At 40.3% G+C, this 22765-nt stretch overlaps 1 protein-coding gene and 1 pseudogene across 7 annotated transcripts in view; one reads left to right on the forward strand and one right to left on the reverse strand.

Annotated features, from left to right (window-relative positions):
• PARP4 (poly(ADP-ribose) polymerase family member 4) overlaps nucleotides 1-22765 on the reverse strand; it is a 116587-nt gene that overhangs the window by 92127 nt on the left and 1695 nt on the right. For 5 of the 7 annotated variants that reach the window (XM_027588852.2, XM_027588853.2, XM_027588850.2 and 2 more), the window contains exons 2-9: nucleotides 17055-17187; nucleotides 11791-11986; nucleotides 10370-10436; nucleotides 8953-9028; nucleotides 8074-8187; nucleotides 4963-5109; nucleotides 4278-4415; nucleotides 3051-3224 (exon numbers count right to left, since the gene is read on the reverse strand). In XM_027588852.2, the coding sequence (XP_027444653.1) occupies nucleotides 3051-3224; nucleotides 4278-4415; nucleotides 4963-5109; nucleotides 8074-8187; nucleotides 8953-9028; nucleotides 10370-10436; nucleotides 11791-11986; nucleotides 17055-17186 (1044 nt within the window). In that variant the 5' untranslated portion in view covers nucleotide 17187. The remainder of the gene's footprint in view (nucleotides 1-3050; nucleotides 3225-4277; nucleotides 4416-4962; nucleotides 5110-8073; nucleotides 8188-8952; nucleotides 9029-10369; nucleotides 10437-11790; nucleotides 11987-17054; nucleotides 17188-22765) is intronic. The other 2 variants (XM_027588855.2, XM_027588856.2) reach the window with 2 other exon arrangements.
• Nucleotides 17687-18595, forward strand: LOC113920414 (annotated as a pseudogene).

Consider the following 22765-nt stretch of genomic DNA (forward strand, 5'->3'; position numbering starts at 1 on the left):
TGCCCTCAGGGGTGGCATAATATACTATAATAATAATAGCGTACATCAGGATAGCACATCATTGTTGATTAAGTGTTTTCTGGTACATTGTTCCTCTAATCCACACTACAGCACTGGTCTTATTAGATCTTATTGTCCTCATTGTATAGATGGGGAATGTGAGGTTCTGAGAAGCTGAATTAATTGCTCAAGATTCCACAGCAAAGAGGGGGTAGTGACTAAATAGGAACGCACATCATCAGAATTCAAGTCCATTTCTGTTAGCAAAACTTCAAGAAGCATGTTCTGTATGCCAGGCATTGTTTCAGGTTTGAACCATACAAAAATGAGTAAGACATGGTTGTCTTCTCTGAGAGGGAACCTAAGTATACTTAGTATACCCATAGGTCATGGAGCTTGGAGGAGGGAACATAGCTCCTACATAATCTGAATTACGTTTATTATAGGGATGTATTGCTTTTACCATCTTTGAGATGAAAGAGACATTGACAGGGGAGCCCTATCTTGCCTGCCACACATCTTTATGACCTCAATGTGGGGAGGGGCTAACTGTAATTCAAATACACCAGCCATAAAAGAAAAGACTGATACATTTTTCTATATAAAAGTAAAAAATTTCTATATGGTAAAATAGAACAGGTCAACCAACCACCCCAAATTCACCATAAGCAAAGTAAAACAAAACAAAACGAACTATAGAAAATATCTGCAACTCATATCCCAGACGAAGCTCCCTAACTTATTAAGAGGTCCTAAAAATCATGAAGAAAAATAGCAAGATCCAAAAGAAAAAGGGCCAAAGGAAATAAATAGACAGTTCACAGAAAAAAAAAAAAAACACATAGACTAAATATAAATCCTGTAACGCAGAGGTCACTTCTCATCCATAAAATTGGTAAAGTCTAAAAATTTGACAAATACACTTGGTAAAACTCTAGGAAATAGAAAGTCTCGTTCACTGATAGTGGGAGGGCAAATAGTAGATCCTTTATGAGGGAATAAGACAAAATCTATCACAATTACAGATACATTGATCCCATAAGCCAGCACTTCTACTTCTGGGATGTATCTCAGAGACACTCCTTGCAGCTATGACATGACAAATATTCAAGCATATTCCCTTTGGCATTGTTTGTAGTAGCAAAGTCTGGAAACAATCCAACTGTTTGGCATTAGGGAATGCCCATATCATGTGGTGAATGAGGATGCTTTCTATGTACAGGATATGTTAAGTGGGAAAAATGGGTGCAGAACAGCAAAGATGGTATACAACTTTTTATGTAAAAAAAGAGGAGAGGAATAAGTATATATGTGCATATTTATAGTTATTTGTATAAAGAAACTGCAAAGACAAGACACTAATAAAAATGGTTATCTAGCGAGTTGGGGAGTTGGAATGGGTGGAGGAGGGGCAGGGTAGAATACAGATTACTCTGAGTATACCTTTTAAAACATAATTTTGACTTTTGAATAATACAAATGTATTACCTATTGAAAATAAAAAAGTTAAATGAAAAAGTATTTGGATGGGCACTACATACACCTTCTCAATGAGAGAACCAGCAACTGAGGTTCTTAACGTTGGGTGGTAGGCAAATCATGAAACTAAATTTGGAAGGCTCCTTTATCATCTCATTTATTGGTTCATCTCATTTGTTGATTCTTCACTTATTTTGGATTACAGATGCCTCCAGGAATCTGTTGAAAGCTATAATTTCCCTCAAACAGGCGATATTTCATACCTATGAACTCTTTTGCAGTCTAGGTCATGGATTTCTGATCTTGTCCCAATTCCTTCATGCACAGATGAGGCAACTCAGAGCCAGGGAGTGACTTGGTCTCATCTAAGGTGAGGGGGACACTGGGGCTGCCTTCCTGCTTTCCTCTTTGCTAACTGAGCCCTGCTCCCTCCCCTACAGCTCAAGGGAGAGGGCCCATTTCTGCAGAGTCAGTAATTCCACTCTCCTTGCCAGTGACTGGCTTAGGAATGCGCATGTGACTCAGTTGTGAGCAAAGACCTTACCAAAGAGTCTACAGGGCCAGGGGAGCTTGCCCTAAGAGACAAGAAAAGAAATACTCTGGTTGTGATGCTATAAACAACTGCAGCTGTGAGGTCATGAAAGGTGAGCCAGGCTGAGAGGGAAGCTAAGTTTACAGGAAGCACAGAAATGGAAAGAAGCTGGGTCCTCATTGATAATTCTACCTCTAAGTGACTGGACCAGCAGCCACCCTACAGCTGGCTTCTTGTTACACAGGGTGGTAAGTGTCCTCATTGTTTAAGTCAATGACAGCTTTCTGTTTCTTTTGCAAAAAGAATCCTAACTCATCTCCTTGAGATAGGGAAATTGAAGAACTCCATAAAAATCTGCTTTCTTGCTAGGACCTCCACTTTACACATGCCTGTGATGCAAATGGAGTTATGTCCTCTAGATTTCTCAAGAACAGATAACATCTAAGGAAGGACTAGGTGAGAATGAACTAATGAAGCTATCTTAAGAGCATTCCAGACCACCAGAACTAGACATCTCCACAAGAAGACCCCCTGGCTCCAAGGAATAACACCTGGGCCCTTTGTTCTAACCAGTTCCTGGGTGCCAGACCATGATCCTCAATAAAAACCCCAGGCCCCAAGCAAAGACCTTCTTTCCTTTCTGAGTCTCCCAAACACTGTCTGTACCTGTTCTCTCTCTCTCCCTTCAATAAACTCTGCCATCACCTCCCGCTGGCCCCCGTTTGATCTCTATCCCGTGAGCAGCCAGGGACCCTCTTGGCTGGTCCTGTGAGACCCCCTCTGGGTCCTCAGACCTGACCTGATATAGAAAATTACAGTGTAGCAATTCTAAATATATCTGCCTTTGTACTACTATTCCAACACATTCATGTTTGGGAACATGGTTCAGATAACTTCCATAAGGACCCAAGGCATTCTAAAATGGCTCAACATTTATTTTTGAGCCAACTTTTGTGATTCAGGGCTACCTTATTAATCAGATTTGAAAAGATCCTTCCCCAACATATTTTAAATTGAATTCTGTATTTCAGGGATTCACCTGGCAGAGGTCCTCTTTCTTAGCCAATAGTCTCAGGGTCATTTTTTCAGTTGTTGTACCTTTGTGAGGTATTAATCTGTAGAATTCAGTCATCATTTTTTGCAGTTGTTCTTCTGTTTCTCCGTTTTTCAATGCTGCCTTTACTAGAAGGAGAACTCCTTCTGCCTTGCTCACCTTTAAATGGAGGACAATATATGCTTATTAAAGTTGATTCTTGACCATCAGAGAGAAAGTGAAGGAATGTGCCTAAAAGCAACTAAAATAGTTGTTAGATATGTCACAACTATTAGTTTTCTACTGGACACCAGCCGTAAAACAGATGCCATGTTTACAGGAGATGTATCTCAGTTGTGATGCCGCCTCCATAAGAAATCTTCCAAAATCGGGCTCAGCTTAACTACAGGAAAAAACCAGAGCCTTAAATATCTGTATCTGTGTATCTACATCCATACCTACATCTACAACCATATCTATAGCTACAACTGCATCTCCATATCTGTCTATATTCACAGAGAGAGGAATACTAATGCAACCACAGGAGACTTGCTTTTCACACAAGAAGTTTAGAAAGCTGTCAGAATCACACTAGGAACAAAATCCAGCAGAACATGTTTCTAATTACATAAGTACTGTTTGGACTTCGCCCCAGAAAATCTTTTTCTCCCTGAAATAAATTAGTTTAGTTCCACAGAGGGAAACTGTATTATTTTACTATGACAATGCAGTTGTACAGGTTGTACCATTGGGAATATTTTCTTTCATCTGCTCTTTCCATCATACAAAATTAAGGACAGTATTTTTTGGAAGGCTGCAAGCATCCCTAGCCTTTCCCTAACATGGGTTACAAGTTACAAGACTGTGAAGCAGTGGCTCTGAAGTGGACGAGGGTCTGAGCATCTGACAGGACCAAGAGCAACGCTGTCTCTCAGGCCTGCTAAGCACCTTGTGACCTAAAGGAGCAGGCCTCCCAATGAGCCGGCACCAAAAATTGGAGCTTGGAGCAGCTCTTGGGTCTGACATTTTATATAGATAAGAACATCTAGTTTTCTTGGAAGCTTGTTTTCCCCTCAGTGCTCTCAGTGTTCCCTTTTTCCAAGGTAAGAAAAAGCACGCCAGGAATGCATCCAGGAACAGCTGGACCGGCACCCAGACACACGTGGTATTATTTAAGCCAGAAAGCAGGTTTGTCATAATAGAGGTTCTGCTTCAAGGGCACGCGTGACTCACGTCATTGAGACTAATCCTGTTCACAGGCTTGAGAAGCATGTGCTCCAGGTGGCCGAGAGCTTCCGCCCAAACCATCTCCACCAAATCGCTCACTTCTTTGCTCAGAGTGCTTGAATTTATTACCTCCTCCAAAAGCAACTGCAACAAAGTTAAAAAAAAAAAAGTGAAAAAGAAACCAACAAAAGGTTTCATTGGTGGGTTGATTTAAAGCTGAGAGGAAAAGAGGCGAGAGAAGAAATAATCGCAGCCAAGGAGAGAGTCACAGGCAGCCAAGTGACTGATAATTCTCTGTACCTCCACTTCCCCCCTACACTCTCTTTATTTCCCCTTTCTCTCCTTTACTCCCACTTTATGTGTCCTTTTGCCTTTTCCTTCCCTCTGTAAGCTTTAGGCCTGCAGTGATATCAAAGTTTAAGTGGCATTAAGGGTTAAGGACCCCTGATTCTTGGCCTAGGTTATAACGGAATCTTTGAAAGCCATGGGGGTTTGTTGCTAGAACAAGCAGGAAATTTTGTGGCTCATCCTAGAACTCACTCCTCACCCGGTTTCCACACCTGCCTGTGAGTTTACTTTTCTTGTTCTCCAACTCTTCTCTCTTGCCAGGCTTTTATTTGTCGTAAAGAAAACACTTCTATTAAAAATATTCAGTCAATCACACAAAATAGCACACAGAAATCAATCTTACTGCTTGCAGTTTTTCAGATGCTAATTGGGTTGCTTCGGGTGTAAAATGTTCTCTTAGCAGAAATCCTTGTTTCTTCAGCTCTTCAATGTAATTTTTGTAGTATTCACTCGCATCTGCAGAGGTTTTCTTTACAGAGAACTTTCTAGTCTGTGAATTATAGTGTGGAGCAAAATGTTAGGATGTGAGGATACAGTCACTTATTAACCTATGGATCTTTACTGAACACCTCCTATGCACCATGGGGAAACGGAATGTAAATAGGGCATTGGATCCCTGCCATGAAGGCATTGATTAACTAGTTTTTTCAAAGAATTACTTAAATCTTCAATTCTTCACAAAACTGCCTAACACCTGAAAGTAAGGGGAGAAAAGCCTGAGCAGGCGCAACAGGCAGAAGAGACGCATTTGATACATGGGAGAGTCACTCAAACGTCTGTTCAGAGATTACATACTGTTACTTTACATACTAGTCTAATTAGCTTTGAAGACTGGCATTCAAGCTTTTTGGGAAATGAGGAAAATAAATCAGGGGAGAGGAAGAAAAGAAAAATACCTCAGAAATGAGGTACTGTTAGGGACAAGCACACAGTCAAAATGAAATGACAGCTACCAGCAAGGAGAAAGGCAGGAAAGCTCTTAGTCATGCAAATAACATAAACGCACAGGGCAAGGTGTCCTCTGGATAGGCACAAACCGCCTCCTTCCTTCCAACCTGCCTGTGGATGTGGCATTTGCCTGCTTTTCCTGGAAATCCTTGCTCCTGTTGTGAGCGGTTGTCCCAAAGTTATTAACCTCAGAGAATATGGGAAGTCCAGCCCCAGCTGGGGCCTGTGGGTGTTGGCTAAGCCCCTGGCTCTGGAGTGGGGAAGGGGGGGCGAGCCAGACTCCCCAGGACACCATGACCCGCCCTCCTGAATTGGCGGCTACAGGGAGCCTCTGGAACGTGGAGAAAAGAAGCATATCATGTTCCAATTACTCCATTTAAGAAGGTAGAGTTTAACATAATTTTGGAAGATTTCCACAAAATGTTTTTGTATGAGAGAGGCAAGCTAGAAAAGCCTCTTCTGCAGGACAGCTCTTTCAGTGTTGGTTAAGCGAGGATAATTTCTATCAAAGCAGACTCACCCGAGGAGCCCTCTATTTGCCTTCTCAGACTCAGGCTTGCCAAGGGAGGCAGGTACCCAGGAAGAGTAGTAAGCAGGAGGGGACACGGTGGCATATTCAGCCTTAGAGTTTTCTTTTTCAGTAAAGAAAAATAATTATAACACGTTCTATCATGGTTTTCAACTTGATGTTTCCTTACTTTTTATCCACACAACTAAACCCTCCACAAAATACAACATACATTTTTGGGGTAAAAGGTTAACAAAACCCTTTCTCCTACTTAGACACATTTGACTTGGATTAACTTTTTGTATCTGTTCCCAAAATTGCTTGGGTAATAGTGACTTCTCATTAATAAATCAGGACTGGGAGTTCAATGAATGAACCATAAATGATAGGTGGGAGACCTGACCCTTGGGTTTCCCTGAAAGCAGTGTCGTAAGTAATGGGCACCTCCCTTAAAGACATCTTGAACCTAGGCCCATGTTACAACAGGTATGGGCTACTGTGGGTGGGCTTCCAAGTCAGATGGATCTTGTACCCACCTGAGGTGAGTCTCCCTCCTGGCACCAGAGCTGACACCTCCAGTGGGGGCAAAGCCAGAAGGATCCAGAGCCTGAGTACAATGCTGTGAGGACCAATCCTACTGAGGAGCGCCTGGGTGAGGAGGTGCTAGGTTTCCTGCCTGTAAATCTGTCTGGACAGAAGACAGCGTGGCAGCGTTTGCTTTGAATTTTAGGTATTAGTTCTGAATTTATTTTTGTTTCATAATAGTTTCAGGTTGGAACCATGGCCTTGACTTGACCATGACCTAACATAAAAGTCTCGGCCTCTGCAAAGCCTTCCTTGCTGTTCTGTCCCAGTGGATTACAGTCATGAATGTGTAGTTTCATCCCTGGTGGTGATCTTTGAGGGGCAGGGTTTGAAGTAATTTTTATCTTTGGCCTCCAGTAGATCAGCTGGTACATAGTAGGTACTTAACTAAGTGTGTGAACAGATTGCCTTTAGCAGAGTATACTTTAGTCAAGTTCCCACAAGTGATTCAGCACAGGAGCAGGAGGCCTACATGCCTTGCACCCAGTGACTATTTCTTTTTTTTTTTTTTTACATTTTTTTCAATTTTATTATGTTATGTTAATCACCATACTTCATTAGTTTTTGATGTAGTGATCCATGATTCACTGTTTGCGTATAACACCCAGTGCTCCATGCACTATGTGCCCTCCTTAATGCCCATCACCAGGCTAACCCATCCCTCCATGCTCTTCCCTCTAGAACCCTCAGTTTGTTTCTCAGAGTCCATAGTCTCTCATGGTTCGTGTCCCACTCCGATGTCCCCCCCTTCATTTTTCCCTTCCTGCTATCTTCTTATTTTTTCTTTTTTTAACATATAATGTATTATTTGTTTCAGGGGTACAGGTCTGTGATTCATCAGTCTTACACAATTCACAGTGCTCACCATAGCACATACCCTCCCCAATGTCTATCACCCAGCCACCCCATCCCTCCCACCCCCTACCACTCCAGCAACCCTCAGTTTGTTTCCTGAAATTAAGAATTCCTCACTATTTCCTTTTAACAAGAAAGAATCCTGTGCTGTTCTAGTCAGAGCACTGCTCTCACCCTCCTCCCCTCACCTGCCATATTCCAATGGAGAACATGTTCCTACCCTTCAAAATTATTTATCAGGTAAAAAAGGTTAACAGATTGGCGGGTTCATTGACCAATGTTAAGGAAACTAGGTATGAACAGAGTGGATAAACACACAGGAATCAATATAAAGATCATTACTTTGCGGTGCCTGGGTGGTGCAGTTGGTTAAGTGTCCAACTCTTGGTTTTGGCTCAGGTCATGATCTCAGGGTTGTGAGATCCAGGTCTGCACTGGGCTCTGTGCTCAGTGCAGAGTCTGCTTAAGACTCACTCTCCCTCTCCCCCTGTCCCCTACTCTCTCTCTCTCTCTCTCAGGTAAATAAATAAATCTTAAAAAAAAAAAAAAGATCATTACCGTGAGGCCACTGGCCAAGAGGAAATGTGCGGATATGAGAAAGGCAGGGTCCTCGGGATCCTGGGAGCTCTGCAGTTCTAGCACTGCCACCTCCTTACCTCCCTCTGCCCCGATCTGGAAAATAGGTTGTTCCTTCAGAAGCTGCATCCATTCAATAACAAACCACACACACCATTTAAAAATGCTGATTATAAAACTAATACTAGTTCATTTGGAGATATAATTTGGAAAATACAGCAAGTATAAAGAAAATATAAAAATTACCTGAAGTCATACTACAGATATATAATTACTATTAATATTTTGGTATATTTCTTGCTGGTATTTTTACTATAGATATATTTGTATATGTTTAAACTGTACCACTTTTTATATTTTCTTTGTCACAGAGGAAATGTTATTTCCAAGTTATATTTTATTAAAATATCTAAAATATACAAATGGAGCATCATTTTGAATGCTAGGGTTTTCCCTTATATGATACTGGAGAAATAACTTCCTCTTTTTCTTTTCAATGAACAGTGATGGAAATTCAGCATGATGTAAATACTTGCTGTCAAATGTAAATACTACTCTTAAAAATACAAGAAACTGTTAATAAACAAGGAGGAGGTCTTTACTTTTAAAGTCATGTTAATATTTTGTACTCTTTATATTTTTATTATGAGCATGTATTACTTTTATAATAAAAACACTAAAAATTTAATTATTAAATTTTAAATATAAAATTTCTTGATTATTAAAATCAGCTTTTATATTAAGAAATATTTATTCAGGATATGCACAATTTTCCAAAACATCGAGAAAATTATCAAGCAGGAAAAGTAATCAGAAGACACTCAGTTTGTTTTTGTTTTTTAATACAAATCAGACTCTTACCTTTTCCAAGGTGTTATATTTTGCAACTTCGAAGTCTTGTGAAAAACAAGGAATTTCAACAATGTCTTTATAAAACCTGAAATTTGTATAATAAAATTTTAACATTAAAATGGACTTTTAGACGAAACAGAATTTTCATAAAATGTTTCTCAGAAGTCTCCTAATTGCATACAAAATACATTTTAAGTCCCTAATCTCCTCAGAGGCTCTGAAAATAGTTAAAAATTCTCATGTAATGAGCTGGATTCCTCCCTTGCATAACTCTAGAGCTCTGATGCCAAATACTGAGTGTCTGCACTGGAAGGTGGGTGGCATGAAGCAGAAGCAGAGGCATAAGAGAAGCAGGCCAGGGCACTGGAGAAAGCATTGATCCTAGCAGAGGCAAGTGACCTGCGCTCTCCTGGGTTCTCATCCTTAGAAGCCGGGTCACTCAGACAGGCTCACACCAGAGACTCTCGTACTACAGTCAACCCCCTCCCCCGCTAAAACAAAGGTGTCAGATTTCTCATAATCTGTACTTTCATTTTTGATATTTGTTCTGTCTTTTAACACTACTATTAACAAATAAAATAAGGCTCAATGTGATGCTTAATTGACATTACACTTTTGGGTATGCTTTACGAAGCCATATAGAAATGTAGCCTCACATACTCCATTTGCAGAAGGTTGTCACTATTTCCATTTTTTTGACCTATTAGGTAGGGAGTAAGAACAGTCTCAAGTCTAAAGGCTTCTCGGTAAGGTAGCAGGTTAAGCAGACTACCCACATCTCATCTCCAGTGCCTTTTCTTTTTTAAAATCAATCTAACAATTATGTTCACTCTTATATAATACTAACATGGAAATAATTATCACTATACTAGTTGAAGTAAAAAGTCTTAAATAAATAAAAGCCTAGAATTAGAGAAGCAAGATAAATGAAAAAAGTACAAAAACCATGATGTATTAAAAGCATTTTAAAACTGTGTTTGACCATCTGACTTCAGCTCAGGTGGTGATCTCAAGAGTCATGGGATCAAGCCCTACATTGGGCTCCCCGCTTATCGGGGAGTCTGCTTGTCCCCCTCCCTCTCCCTCTGCCCTTCATCCCGCTTGTGCTCTCTGTCTCCCTCTCAAATAAATAAATAAAATCTTAAAAAACAAAAAACAAAAAAACCTGTGCTTGAGGTTTCAAAACATTTTGCAAACTGAGTCTTAATGATCAGAAGTATATTACTCTGGGGACACCTGGGTGGCTCAGTTAAGCATCTGCCTTCAGCTCAGGTCATGACCCCAGGGTCCTGAAATAGAGTCCTGCATCAGGCTCCTTGCTCAGCAGGGAGCCTAATTCTCCTTCTGTCTGCTGCTCCCCTTGCCTGTGCTCTCTCTCTCTCTTTAACAAATAAATAAAATCTTTTAAAAAATAAAAGTAGATTACTCTGTGAATTCCACAATGTTTTCCTTCTCCATGGAGTTGTCCAGGGATAGATCATCTGTTGTCACCTCTAGAACAAAAACAAAACACTTGTTTACTACTCAAAGATTTATTAAAATTATTAACAATAAATCCTGGAATTTTTAAGATTCTTGAATATAGGTCATACTTACCATGCTATTCTTTTCTTTTTTTAAAGATGTCCTTAAATTAGCTATAGTAATTGGTAATCTAAGGATAGTACAAGTGGGACAAGAAGAAGGTAAATTAAAAGTAAAAGATAGTAAGAATATATTATAATTCTATTTTAATAGGATTGTGAGGAGAATTCTAATGTTATCTGTATTATTTGAAACTCATTGATGGATATTCAATTTCAAATGGAATTTTTCTCTTCAGAAGATTATGGTGAGCATAGTTATGAAATGCATTTCTAGTATGCTGCAAGGTCAGAATGAGTTCCCCAGTGCCATCATGTCACAAATGAAGGACGTGAGGAGTTCTTGTTCCTATGTGAAGCCAAGCAATTTTTGCTTCATATTTTTCTTTTAAGAGAAGCGTAACACTGTCTATAGCATTATGATATATAGGAATAACTTCTTTTATGCAAGAATTTCTTTCCAGTTTTAATTATGCTATCAAAATTTCAAAGGGTGTCAATGTATTTGCAGTAATTCTGAATCTGACTGTATCACTCTGGATGTTGAAAAACATTTTCAATGTAAAAGAAGTTTACTATCCTGCCTATTTTGTTTTAGCTACCATTTTCTGAGAGCAAGAAAGTCTGATGACAGCATTTTTGGACAATCATTTACGTAAAGAGGCTGCACCACACCAAAACATTGATTTCTAAAACTATTATAAATAATACAATTTATACATACAATATGATACCTAACATATATCAGGTGCTTACTGTAGATTATTATTTATCAGAATTGCTTCTTTTTGATATGTCTCATGAGAAGGGCATTTCCCTATATCCAAAGGCTTGCTTCTTGACCAGATTCCAAAATAAAATCTGGGTTTATAAAGGAGATATGTTTCCTTTCGAGAGATCATCTTTGGGAAAGAACTTCTTTAGCAAAAGGCTAGTCATAAAATTTCCAGTCATTAAGTTGTGGTGATAATTTTTTAACACAAAGTTTCTTCTCCCTCCCAGATAAAGTTACAAATCAGGTTTTCTGAGATTATCGGTGTTTTTGTAGTCTTTTTGAATCTGATCACACTACATTGGATATTGAGAAATCTATTCCTATTGCTAAAGTAGTTTTTGTCCTTCACTATTTGGCTGCCCATTTTCTGAGATAAGAAGTTTAATAATTTTTGTAATATGTCTAGACAATCCTTTGACTGCCTTTGATAAACCAAAATGTTTACTATAGCACCTATAATATATTAAGTGCTTGATATAAAATACTTACCAGAACAGCTTGCCTTCTGACAAGAAGGTGGTGTGATGGCCTTATTAGGATCATAATTCATTATGTCCAAGAGCCTCCTTTCTTTGATAGAGTTCCATATAAAATCTGGGTTTATAATATGGATATGGTTCTTTTGGATAGACTTCAGTTGATACTGGCTCAGAACATCAGCATTGTCTAAGATTATATGTGTGCACTTAGAAAAAAAAGAATCAATTCATTAAGTACTTGTAAAAACAAAATCTAAATAAATTACTTGCATCTGTAGTTTTCAAACTTAAAAGTCTTTTTTTTACTAAGTTCAATTAACCAACATCATTAGTTTGTGATGTAGTGTTCAATGATTCATTAGTTGTGTATAACACCCACTTCTCATCAGATAACGTGCCCTCCTTAATGCCCATCACCCAGTTACCCCATCTGCCCACCCTCCCTTCTGCAACCCTCAATTTGTTTCCCAGAGTCCAGAGTCTCTTATGGTTTGTCTCCCTCTCCAATCTCTTCCCTTAGTTTTCCTCCCTTCCCCTATGGTCTTCCACGCTATTCCTTATGTTCCACATATTAGTAAGATTATAAGATAATGGTCTTTCTCTGCTTGACTTATTTCACTTAGCATAATCTCCTCCAGTCCCATCCATGTTGATGTAAAAGTTGGGTATTCATCCTTTCTGATGGCTGAGTAATATTCCATTGTATATATGGACCACATCTTCTTTATCCATTCATCTGTTGAAAGATATCTTGGCTCCTTCCACAGTTTGGCTATTGTGGACATTGCTTCTATGCACATTGGGGTGCATGTGCCCCTTCTTTCACTACATCTGTATCTTTGGGGTAAATACCCAGTAGTGCAATTGTTGGGTCATAGGGTAGTTCTTATTTTAACTTCTTGAGAAACCTCCATACTGTTTTCCAGAGTGGCTGCACCAGCTTGCATTCCCACCAACAGTGTAAGAGGGTTCCCCTTTCTCCACATCCTCACCAACATTTGTTGTTCTCCTCTAGGATTTTGATGGATTCCTATCTCACATTTAGGTCTTTCATCCATTTTGAGTTTATCTTTGTGTATGGTGTAAGAGAATGGTCCAGTTTCATTCTTCTGCATGTGGCTCTCCAATTTTCCCAGCACCATTTATTGAAGAGACTGTCTTTTTCTATCGGATATTCCTTCCTGCTTTGTTGAAGATTAGTTGACCATAGAGTTGAGGGTCCATTTCTGGGCTCTCTATTCTGTTCCATTGAGCTATGTGTCTGTTTTTGTGCCAGTACCATACTGTCTTGATGATTACAGCTTTGTAATACAGCTTGAACTCCGTAATTGTGATGCCTCCAGCTTTGGTTTTTTTTTCAACATTACTGCGGCTATTTGGGGTCTTTTCTTATTCCACACAAATTTTAGGATTGTTTGTTCCAGCTCTGTGATTAAATTCTCAAAGCCTTTCTTCATGGGCTATTAGTTGTTTCTTCTCTCTTTTCCTCAACTTCCTTCCTTTCCATCAGTCTGTCCACTAGATCACTTATTCTCTCTTCTGCCTCACTGACCCTAGCTGGTAGAGCATCCAATTTAGACTGCATCTCATTCATAGCATTTTTAAGTTCAGCCTGATTAGATTTCATTTCCGCCCTTAGAGATTCTGTATTGTCATTTATGCTTTCTTCAAGCCTAGCGCTTAACTTTATAATTGCTATCCTGAATTCTATCTCTGACATCTTGCTTATATCCATATTGATTAGCTTTGTGGCACAGAATATTGTCTCTGGTTCTTTCCTTTGTTGAGAGTTCTTCCTTCTAGTCATTCTGCCCAAGGACAGATGGATGAGTGAATGAACAGGGTCCAAAATAGCAACCACGACCCAAGCAAAATGCACCCTAGAAAAAATCCAAAGAGGTCAGACACCACCATAGAAAAGCAAACAAAGCAAGATGAACCAAAACGATAAAAAAAAAAAAAGGGTGGTGGAGAGAGACTATAATCTCACAGGGTGGACAAAGCAGGTGATCTTGTTCCTGATTGAATTTTGGTCTTTGTGTTAGAAGACACTACATCCCCAAATTGCAAGGAAAGCAAAGTTTATATACATATATAAAATTGGATAGAGTGACAAAAGGACTAGAATGAGGCATAAATCTATAAAATATAGATTTGAGAAAAAAGTTAAAAAGCAACTTAAAAACATAAGTTGGTAAAATAAGAATCTAGTTGAAACGAGGAAAAGATAAAAAAAAAAAGAAATGTAAAATTTTAGACTGAAGGATAAACGAGTCATGAGGAAACACCTGGTGCTCAATATATTATTTTCCCCTGGCTCTGGGGTTTTAAAGTCTTGTAGGATCCATAAGCTTGTTATCCACCTGTTCTTAGGTCTGTCTTCTGGGGGAGGGGGGATGGGCTCAAGGTGAGCTGATCGTCCGTGTGGCTTTTGTTCCCTGGTGGCTTTCCGCACTTCTTCAGAGGGTCAGAGCAAAAATGGCCATGCCGGGATCTCTGGCCCAGAACCGCAAGATCATGGTCCCCCTTCTTCAACAAACCCTCCAGGTCAAACCATCACCACTTCTGTGTGCACCAAACCCACAGACTCTGCAGTTCATCGCCACTGCAATTCTCCGGGGGGGCATCCCCGGTGCCCCACAGCGACACTTCGCTTTGTGTCTTTGCGACTGCAAGCGGTTGTGGGCTCATGCACACCCTGCTCCGCTGCTGCCAGGTCACAGCTGAGTGCTGTCCTACTATCCTTTCTGGGGCCATCGCTGCCCTGACAGCTATTGCCCAGTCGTGGGCACAGCCTCTCTGTGTGCCACACCCCACACGATCTGGCAATTCGTGTCCACTTCAATTCTCCCTGGTGGCGTCCCAGGGGCCCGAGAGCCTCATTGCACTTTGTGTCTTTGCGACTGTGAGTGGTTGTGGGCTCACGCATGGACCCTGCTCCATTGCTCCCAGGTAATGGCTGGATGCCATCCTACTTTCCTTTCTGGGGCCACTGCCATCCTGAGAGCTGTTGCCCAGTTGTGGGCACAACCATTTTGTCTCTCCCAGGGGATGTTAAACAGCCCACATGTTCCAGCCTTTTTTAGGGTGCTCAGGAAAAAAGCAGTCTCCCTATCGGCCCGGCTCATGGTTTATGGTGACCAGAGCTGAGAGTCCCTTCTGGGCTCGCTGACCATAACCAGTTTCCCCGCTCCACTGCTTGGGCACTCTATCGGATCAGGCACCCCCATTCTTTCTGTGTTTCCTGGGATCCTGAGACCACAATGACCCACCTAGAATTCTGCTCTTTTCATCCCCTGTGCCTCTTTAAGAAAGGGATGTCTCTCACTGGAGCAGATTTCTAAGAGTTCTGATTTTGCACTCCAGTGTTATAAAACTTTCTGGCAGCTGGCTTATGGAGGATCCCTCCCCACTCCATTTATCTTCAGATATTTCCCCACAGATTCACAATTCCACACCTCCTACCTTGAGAAAAGCAATCGTTTTTCTGCTTGTAGAGTTCCAGATATATATATTCCAGGCTGAATTTGTGTGTGTTCAGAATGGTTTCATAGATATCCAGCTAAATTCAAGGGACCAGATAAAACGAGGTCCCCTATTCTGTTGCCATTTGCCTCCTTCCCCTAGAATGCCCACCTTTAAAAGTCTTGATAGTAATCTTTCTCAGATTTCTAAAACTCTTACAAATAATTTTAGTTAAATGAAAGTTTAAAAAAATCAACAGTTTTTAAAGAATATGGGTAGGGATATACCATAATTGATTAACCAACCCTAGAAGTTATTTCCAAATTTTCACTCCTTTAAACAATGCTGTGCTGAACATCTTCATGTACACATATTTGTACACTTGTTTAATTGTTTTCTTAGGAGTGGAACAAGAGATTCAAAAGGTATCCATTATTTATTGAATTTGTTAAGTTGTAATTTTACGAATCTATTTTGGAATAAATAGTATATGCACATTGTAGAATATCTACAAAGTAAAATAATAATAATAAATTAACATATGTTGTACCATTGTTCCCAGTTCATCTCCCCAGAGGCATCTGTTGTAACTTGTTTCTGGAATATCCTTCTAGAGCTATTCTATGCATAGGCAACACACATGTAAGTACACACCCCTATTTTTAGTCACAAATGGCAGCGTACTAAACATGCTGTTCTGAACCTGCTTTTCCACTTAACAATTCATCTTGGAGCTCATTCCTCAACAATATATACATAGCTGTTTCCATTATAATACCTGGTATGCACATTTCAAAAGTTTATATACATTGGCAACATAACTTCCAAAATGTTTACACTCACAGTATGTGGGAATTTCTGAAAATGAGAGACGATATTGGCATTCTTACCCAGAAGATAAACTGAGAAGGTATAACCGGCCTGAATTATTCATCCATCCATAGAAATGGTGAAACAGGCAAGTGAGGAAAGCTGTATAATAAGGGATGTATATACAGTTCTGCCTAAACTGGAGGTGAACAGGGACATTCCATCTCTGATAATCACAGGCAAACTACTAAATGCCAGAGAGCACCCAGGATCTAGCTGGAGTTGAACATACTTCACAGAACAAACCAAACTCATGGCCAGCAAGCCCCAGGGCTATGGTCCAGGAAGGGGCAGGCTAAGCCACCAATCTTAAACTGTCAGGCTTACAATTCATTTCAAGAGAGGGAAAGTAGCTTCTTTCGGCCTTTAAATAAACAAAACAAGCAGTACAAGATGAGTTTACGATACACATTTTTCTTTGTCCCCTGAGTCACACTATACCGGTGACGCTCAGGGTTGACATACTGGTGAGTGATTAGATAGAATGGTTTTTGCAAATGCTGTACACCATTACTTTTCTCCTTTGAAAATAGATTTGGCTGGTCTGAAATTATTTCTGTTTAGGTCTTCAGCTGTACTCTAATAACCTCAGATTCACAAGGTGTAATGGAGAGAAGGTGGGACGTGTGGTTTTCCCTCCTCTGCCTTTCTCCAGCCCAACTTCCCTGTTGACGATGTCACAATTTCACCTGCCTTCAGTGACTTTCTCCTGTGGCCAATTTTCTCTGCTTATCCTTCTAACCATGACCTGTTCTCCCTTTAAAAAAAAAATTATTAATTTATTATTTTAAGTAAGCTCTATGCCCAGCATGGGGCCTGAACTCAAGACCCCGAGATCAAGAGTCACATGCTCTTCCCACTGTGTCAGCCAAGTGCCCTGACCTACCCTCCCTTAATACACAGTATTTATCACACAGTTCTTAGAAAATTTGCAAATACCTGAGGATTTAATAAAAAGGAAAAATTTCCACCATTCTCCTTAATGTCATTTTGTAGCTTTTTCTTCTGTTGACGAGGTAAGTGCTTGACTTTCAAACAGAAGGTACAATTTGCAAAGATCCTTACAGTCATCCTGTAGGAAAAAAAAGTCAAGTCATAGTTTTAAAGGATTCTCAATGGAATATCACTCAGCCATCAAAAAGAATGAAATTTTGCCATTTGCAACGACATGGATGGAACTAGAGGGTATTATGCTAAGCAAAATCAGTCAGAGAAAGACAAATACAATATGATTTCACTCATATATGGAATTTAAGAAACAAAAAGGAAGAACATTGGGGAAGGGAAGGAAAAATAAGATAAAAATGGGGGGCGGGGCAAACCATAAGAGACTTAAAAAAAAAGATTTTATTTATTTATTTGAGAGAGAGGATCTCCAGCAGACTCCACGTGGAGCACAGAGCCCAGTGCAGGGCTCGATCCCAAGACCCCAAGATCATGACCTGAACCAAAACCAAGAATCAGATGCTTAACACCTTTTGTGTCCACACGTACAGCTTGTCAACACACATTTCAGTTGGAGAAGTAGGAGAGAACAAGAGGCAGGATGGGACTTGCAGTGCATAGGAGACATGCGTAATTGTGTAGCCGTCAGGGGGTGGAAAAAAAAAAAAAGCTCACGCCTTGGGAGGGGGTCTGACAATCTGCATCTGCGTCTGCGTATGCAATGGCTCCTGGGAGCATTGCCTCCAGTGATATCTCAACCTCCTCAACGTCCTCAACCTCCTTGCCCTCCACAGTGGGGTCGTCCTGGGTGTCTGAGTCTGAAAAGCTAGTTGGTTCCCAAGCATAAGAGGAAAGTCCAACCCAAGAAGACACCCATCATGACAGCCCCCAGGAAACTCAGTGAGGCCAAGGAGAAGGTCCCCAAGAAACCGAGAGGCAAAGAATGACCCTCCCAACCCAGGCGAGGTGAAAAGGGGAACCAGGAAGCTGCGAGAGGTGAGGACGGCTCCTCCCAAAGCAGGTGCAGCCAAGGAGAAGGCTCCCAAGAAAGGCGGCCCAACCAAAGACCAAGAGGCAAGAGCGAGTGAGGCCAGAAAGGCCTCCCAACAGCCAGACAAGGCCACATGGGCCCCTCCCAGTGCCACCGGGCCCAGTGGGAAGTCAAAGGTCAAAGGCAGAAGGAAGAGCCAGGGTTGTGAGGCCCACAGGAAAACAAAAGCTGGGAGTCGGAGTGCAAAACCCACGGTCCCCAAGGCCAAGAAGGGTACTGCTTCTCCAGCCAAAAAGAAGGAAAATCACGTCCCTAAGGAGGTCGTTGCCCATGCGGCCAAGGTGGGGCCCAAAGCCAAGGCCACTGCTCTTCCCAGGGCTGGTGGGTCTAAGATGGTGCCTGAACCCCTGGCCAGGAAGACAGAGGCCCCCAAGGGCCCAAGGAAGCTGGACTTGCCCACCAAGGCCTCATTGTCCAAACTGGCCAGTAGGAAGGCAGAGGCTGAAAGCTAGAGCTGGGGTGGAGACACGGAGATCTTGCTCGAGTTTTTATTCCCCAACATACCGTCACTCTATTTATTTCATTGTAATCTATTTATCAATAAAGGCTTTTTTCCCCTCAAAAAAAAAAAAAAAAAAAAGCCACCCAGGCACCCCAGCCATAAGAAACTCTTAACTATACGGAACAAACTGACAGTTGCTGGAGGGGAGGTGGGTGAGGAGATGGGGTGACTGAGTCATGGGCATTAAGGAGGGCATTTGATGTAAGGAGCACTGGGTGTTAGATGCAAATGATGAATCACTAAATTGTACCCCTGAAAGTAGTAATACAGTGTATGTTAATGAAACTGAATTTAAATAATAAATAAATAAACCACATTATAATAAAATTCTGGTGAGTCTGTGAAAAAAATAAAATAAAATAAAGGATTCTTTTTTCAGTGAATATAAATGACAGTGAATTCAAAATTGTTCTACATGCAAACTGTGGGAAGCTGGGCATTATTTTACAAAGACATACTGCAATCATTTTTAACAAAAATTGAACAGTGATCAAACTTGCAATAAGTATGTTGGTTTTAGAATCATTTCTAGTTTTATGGCTGATACTATGGCACTCCAAAATACTTCGGTATAGGCTCATGCTATACATCTTAATGGAAATGTATAGATTTCAGTTACAGATCAAGTGTGAGGTTTAAGAACATAGAAGCCTTTATTTCTAAATTAAAAATAAATATTATGTGATAGTGAAACCACAGATTTTTATATATAATTCTATAAAATCAAAAAGACCCATTAGTCCCATTAGTTATGTGGGTTTCTGTTAAGGCATTCTAGAGAAAAAATTGATCAATTAGTAATAAAAATATACAACTTATGTTTAAGTGGAAACATATCTGTATTTTAATTTGATTTCTTTTATTGTCATACTTTCCCACATATAGAAAGGAATTACTTCTAAGAAAAATGGGCATATTTTGAATGGAAAGACATTTATAGGTATTCAACAATAAACTAATAAATGGTGAGATACTGGATTTAATTCACAGTAGCTATTTGTCAAATTTTAAAAACTGGAGTCATCTCTAATAGGTTCCCCCAAATAAGGTGGTGTTTCACAGAAAGCGGCTCCCACGTCTGACTGAGTGAGGCAAGTAGTTGTCAGGAACCTACAGGGCCCAGCTTCCTAACCACATGCCCAGAGTTCGCGTTCCTCCTTCAGGTCCCCCTGCCCCTGGAATGCCCAGTTCTCCCAGGCTGGAGTCCCTGTTCTAGTCTCCTTGCCTGAGCAATGATGCCCATTCTTCAAGGCCCTGAAGGAAGTCTATATGAGGACCACCCCTAATTTAGGACAAAATGACCACTGCCTTCCCAATGTGTGTACCTCAGGCACCCCAGATTTGCCAAATCCACAACCTTGGCCTACCCCTGTTCTCCTCTTGGTAAGTGGCTGCTGGGTGTTGCTGGCTGCTCAAGCCACTGGATGCTACCTGTGATTTCTCCCCATCTTACCCCCTTTGGCCATCAGCATTTCCTTCTCACAGCAGATGCAATCAACACACTTTCCCCATCTCCTCTGTCACCCTGGCCCCCATCAGTGGAGACCTAACTTCCTCTCCCACTTCTGCTCCTCTCTGCCTCTAAGTTCCTCTACACTGTAGCTTGGGTAAACTTTTTTTTTTTTTTTTTATGTTTCAAGTGAAATTCAAATTTCTTACCATGGTTCAAGGCCTGGCCTCTCTCCACAGCCTCCTCCTGCACCTCCCTCTCACTCTGCCCTTGTCATACTGGCTTTTTCTCCAGGTTGGCAAAACTCCAAGTTGGGTCCTTAGGGCCTTCACACATGCTGTGCCTTCCCCTGGGACACTTCTCCCTATCCCCACCCCACACTTAGGACCTGAAGTATCTGTTCAGTAAATGAACAAATTAGGGGTTCACATTTTTTTTTCTTATGATGTCTGGTTAAACTGAAGTCTCTTGATCTAACTCTGCCTTTCCATAGCATTAATACTATGTATTGTCTTTTACATTTGAATTGATTCATACTTACCAGGGTTTATAGATGAGAGAGATGCTGGGATGGAAACCATGAAAGGTATCACACTGTTATTTAGATTAATTGATCTATCTTGTTTTTAATTTCTGACAGTAAATAAACAAACAAACAAAACACAAAACATTAAAACTCTAATGAATCTTTAACAATTCAGGACAGTCTCTATGTAATGTACCCTGCCTATGTTGGACAAGGGAGGCTGAAGTGGGAATGGATACTCAGATCCACCTCTCTAGACCTGTCCTGGATGTGTTCTTAAGTCCTCTGACCTGGTCTTTTAAAAAATGTTTTGTTTTGTTTTGTTTTTAAGATTTTATTTATTTATTTGACAGAGAGAGCACAAGTAGTCAGAGCGGCAGGCAGAGGGAGAGGGAGAACCAGGCTCTCCGCTGAGCAGGGAGCCCGATGTGGGGCTCCATCCCAGGACGCTGGGATCATGACCTGAGCCATCCAGTCGGTGGCTCAGTCGGTTAAACATCTGCCTTCGGCTCAGGTCATGATCCTGGAGTCCCAGGATTGAGCCCGGCATCGGGCTCCCTGCTCAGCGCGGAGTCTGCTTCTCCCTCTGACCCTCCCCCCTCTCACGCTCTCTGTCTCCCATTCTCTCACTCTCAAATAAATAAATAAAATCTTAAAAAAAAATGTTTTCTAATAGAGAAGTCATTCATGCCCATCTTAGAAAATTTGGAAAATTCAGAACTGCATAACAGCAGCAAAATAATCTCAAAACCTAGAGGTCATGTTAACAATTTCTTTGGCCTTTTCTTCCAGGCCTTTTTTTCTGTGTGTATGTACTGTAATGGACTATATTATTATCAAAATTGAAATCATACCATATTCATAATATCTATCTTGCATTTTATGTTAGCATTTTGTCTTTAGCATTAAATCATTAATTATTCTTGGAAAACATTTTTAATAGAGGCTATCTTAGATATGTATCATAAATGAACTATTTCTATTGTTGGGCAATCAAATTACTTCTAAATTTTGGTATCAATAACAAAGCTATAGGTATGCCTCGGTAGCTCAGTTGGTTAAGCATCTGCCTTTGGCTCAGGTCGTGATCCCAGGGTCCTGGGATCGAGTCCCACATCAGGCTCCTTGCTCAGTGGGGAGACTGCTTCTCCCTCTACCTGCTGCTCTCCCTGCTTGTGCTTGCTCGCGTGCTCTCTCTCTGTATGACAAATAAATAAATAAAATCTTAAAAAAAAAAACCCACAAAGCTATGGGGGTATCTGGGTAGCTCAACTGGTTATGTGTCTGACTCTTGGGCTTCAGGATCAGCTCAGTGGGGAGTCTGCTGAAGATTGTCTCTCCCTCTCCCTCTGTGCTCCCCCTCTTCTCTCAAATAAATAAATCTTTCAGAAAAAAAAGCTATGATGTACACTCTTACATATAAATCTTTGTTTGCAATTCCAATGATTGTCTTAGAAAACAGTCCTGAAATCCTAAACAATACTGAGTAAAAGAGCTTAAATAATTTTTATTCTTGTTAAATTATATTACTTTTCAGTTTTGCTTAAATTTCCTAGGAAAGTAATATGAATTTGTCTTTCTAAAAAATAACTTCTCTCCCAAAGTAGGTTAACCAGTATGAAGAAAAATAAAGAGCACCTACAGTGCTGGAAATGTTCTAAACTAGATTATGGTGATGATGCACAACTTATTAAAAATCTTTGAATCATACAATTAAAATGGGTGAATTTAATGGTATGTAAATTATATCTCAGTAAAGTGTTTTAAAAAAGCACAATCCCTCCATTGAGAAATTTTGAGATTTCTTTCAATATCTTTGATATTATTCTTTCCTCTATCAATATATTTTATAAATTATTTTAATAAAAATATGTTATTTGTGGATATTATTTATTGAATTTTATTGCCAGTTTCTTTCATCTAACTTTTAATGAGAATTTGCCCAATATCACTAAATAGTCTTTGAAAATATTCGTAGAGGCTATGTGTAATTTAACTCTTCCCCAAGTCATCAGATATTTGGTTACTGAAAATTGTTCATTATTCTAAATATACTTTGCGGAAAATGTTTTATTCATATATTTTTGGCCAAATCTCTGTCACTGTTTCCTTAGAATAGATGGTCAGAAGTGGAATTACTGAGTCAAACAGTGTAGATAATTTTTAGCCTTTATTT

This window comes from Zalophus californianus, chromosome 3 (genome assembly GCF_009762305.2).
Source record: "Zalophus californianus isolate mZalCal1 chromosome 3, mZalCal1.pri.v2, whole genome shotgun sequence".
Classification (NCBI taxonomy): Eukaryota; Metazoa; Chordata; class Mammalia; order Carnivora; family Otariidae; genus Zalophus; species Zalophus californianus.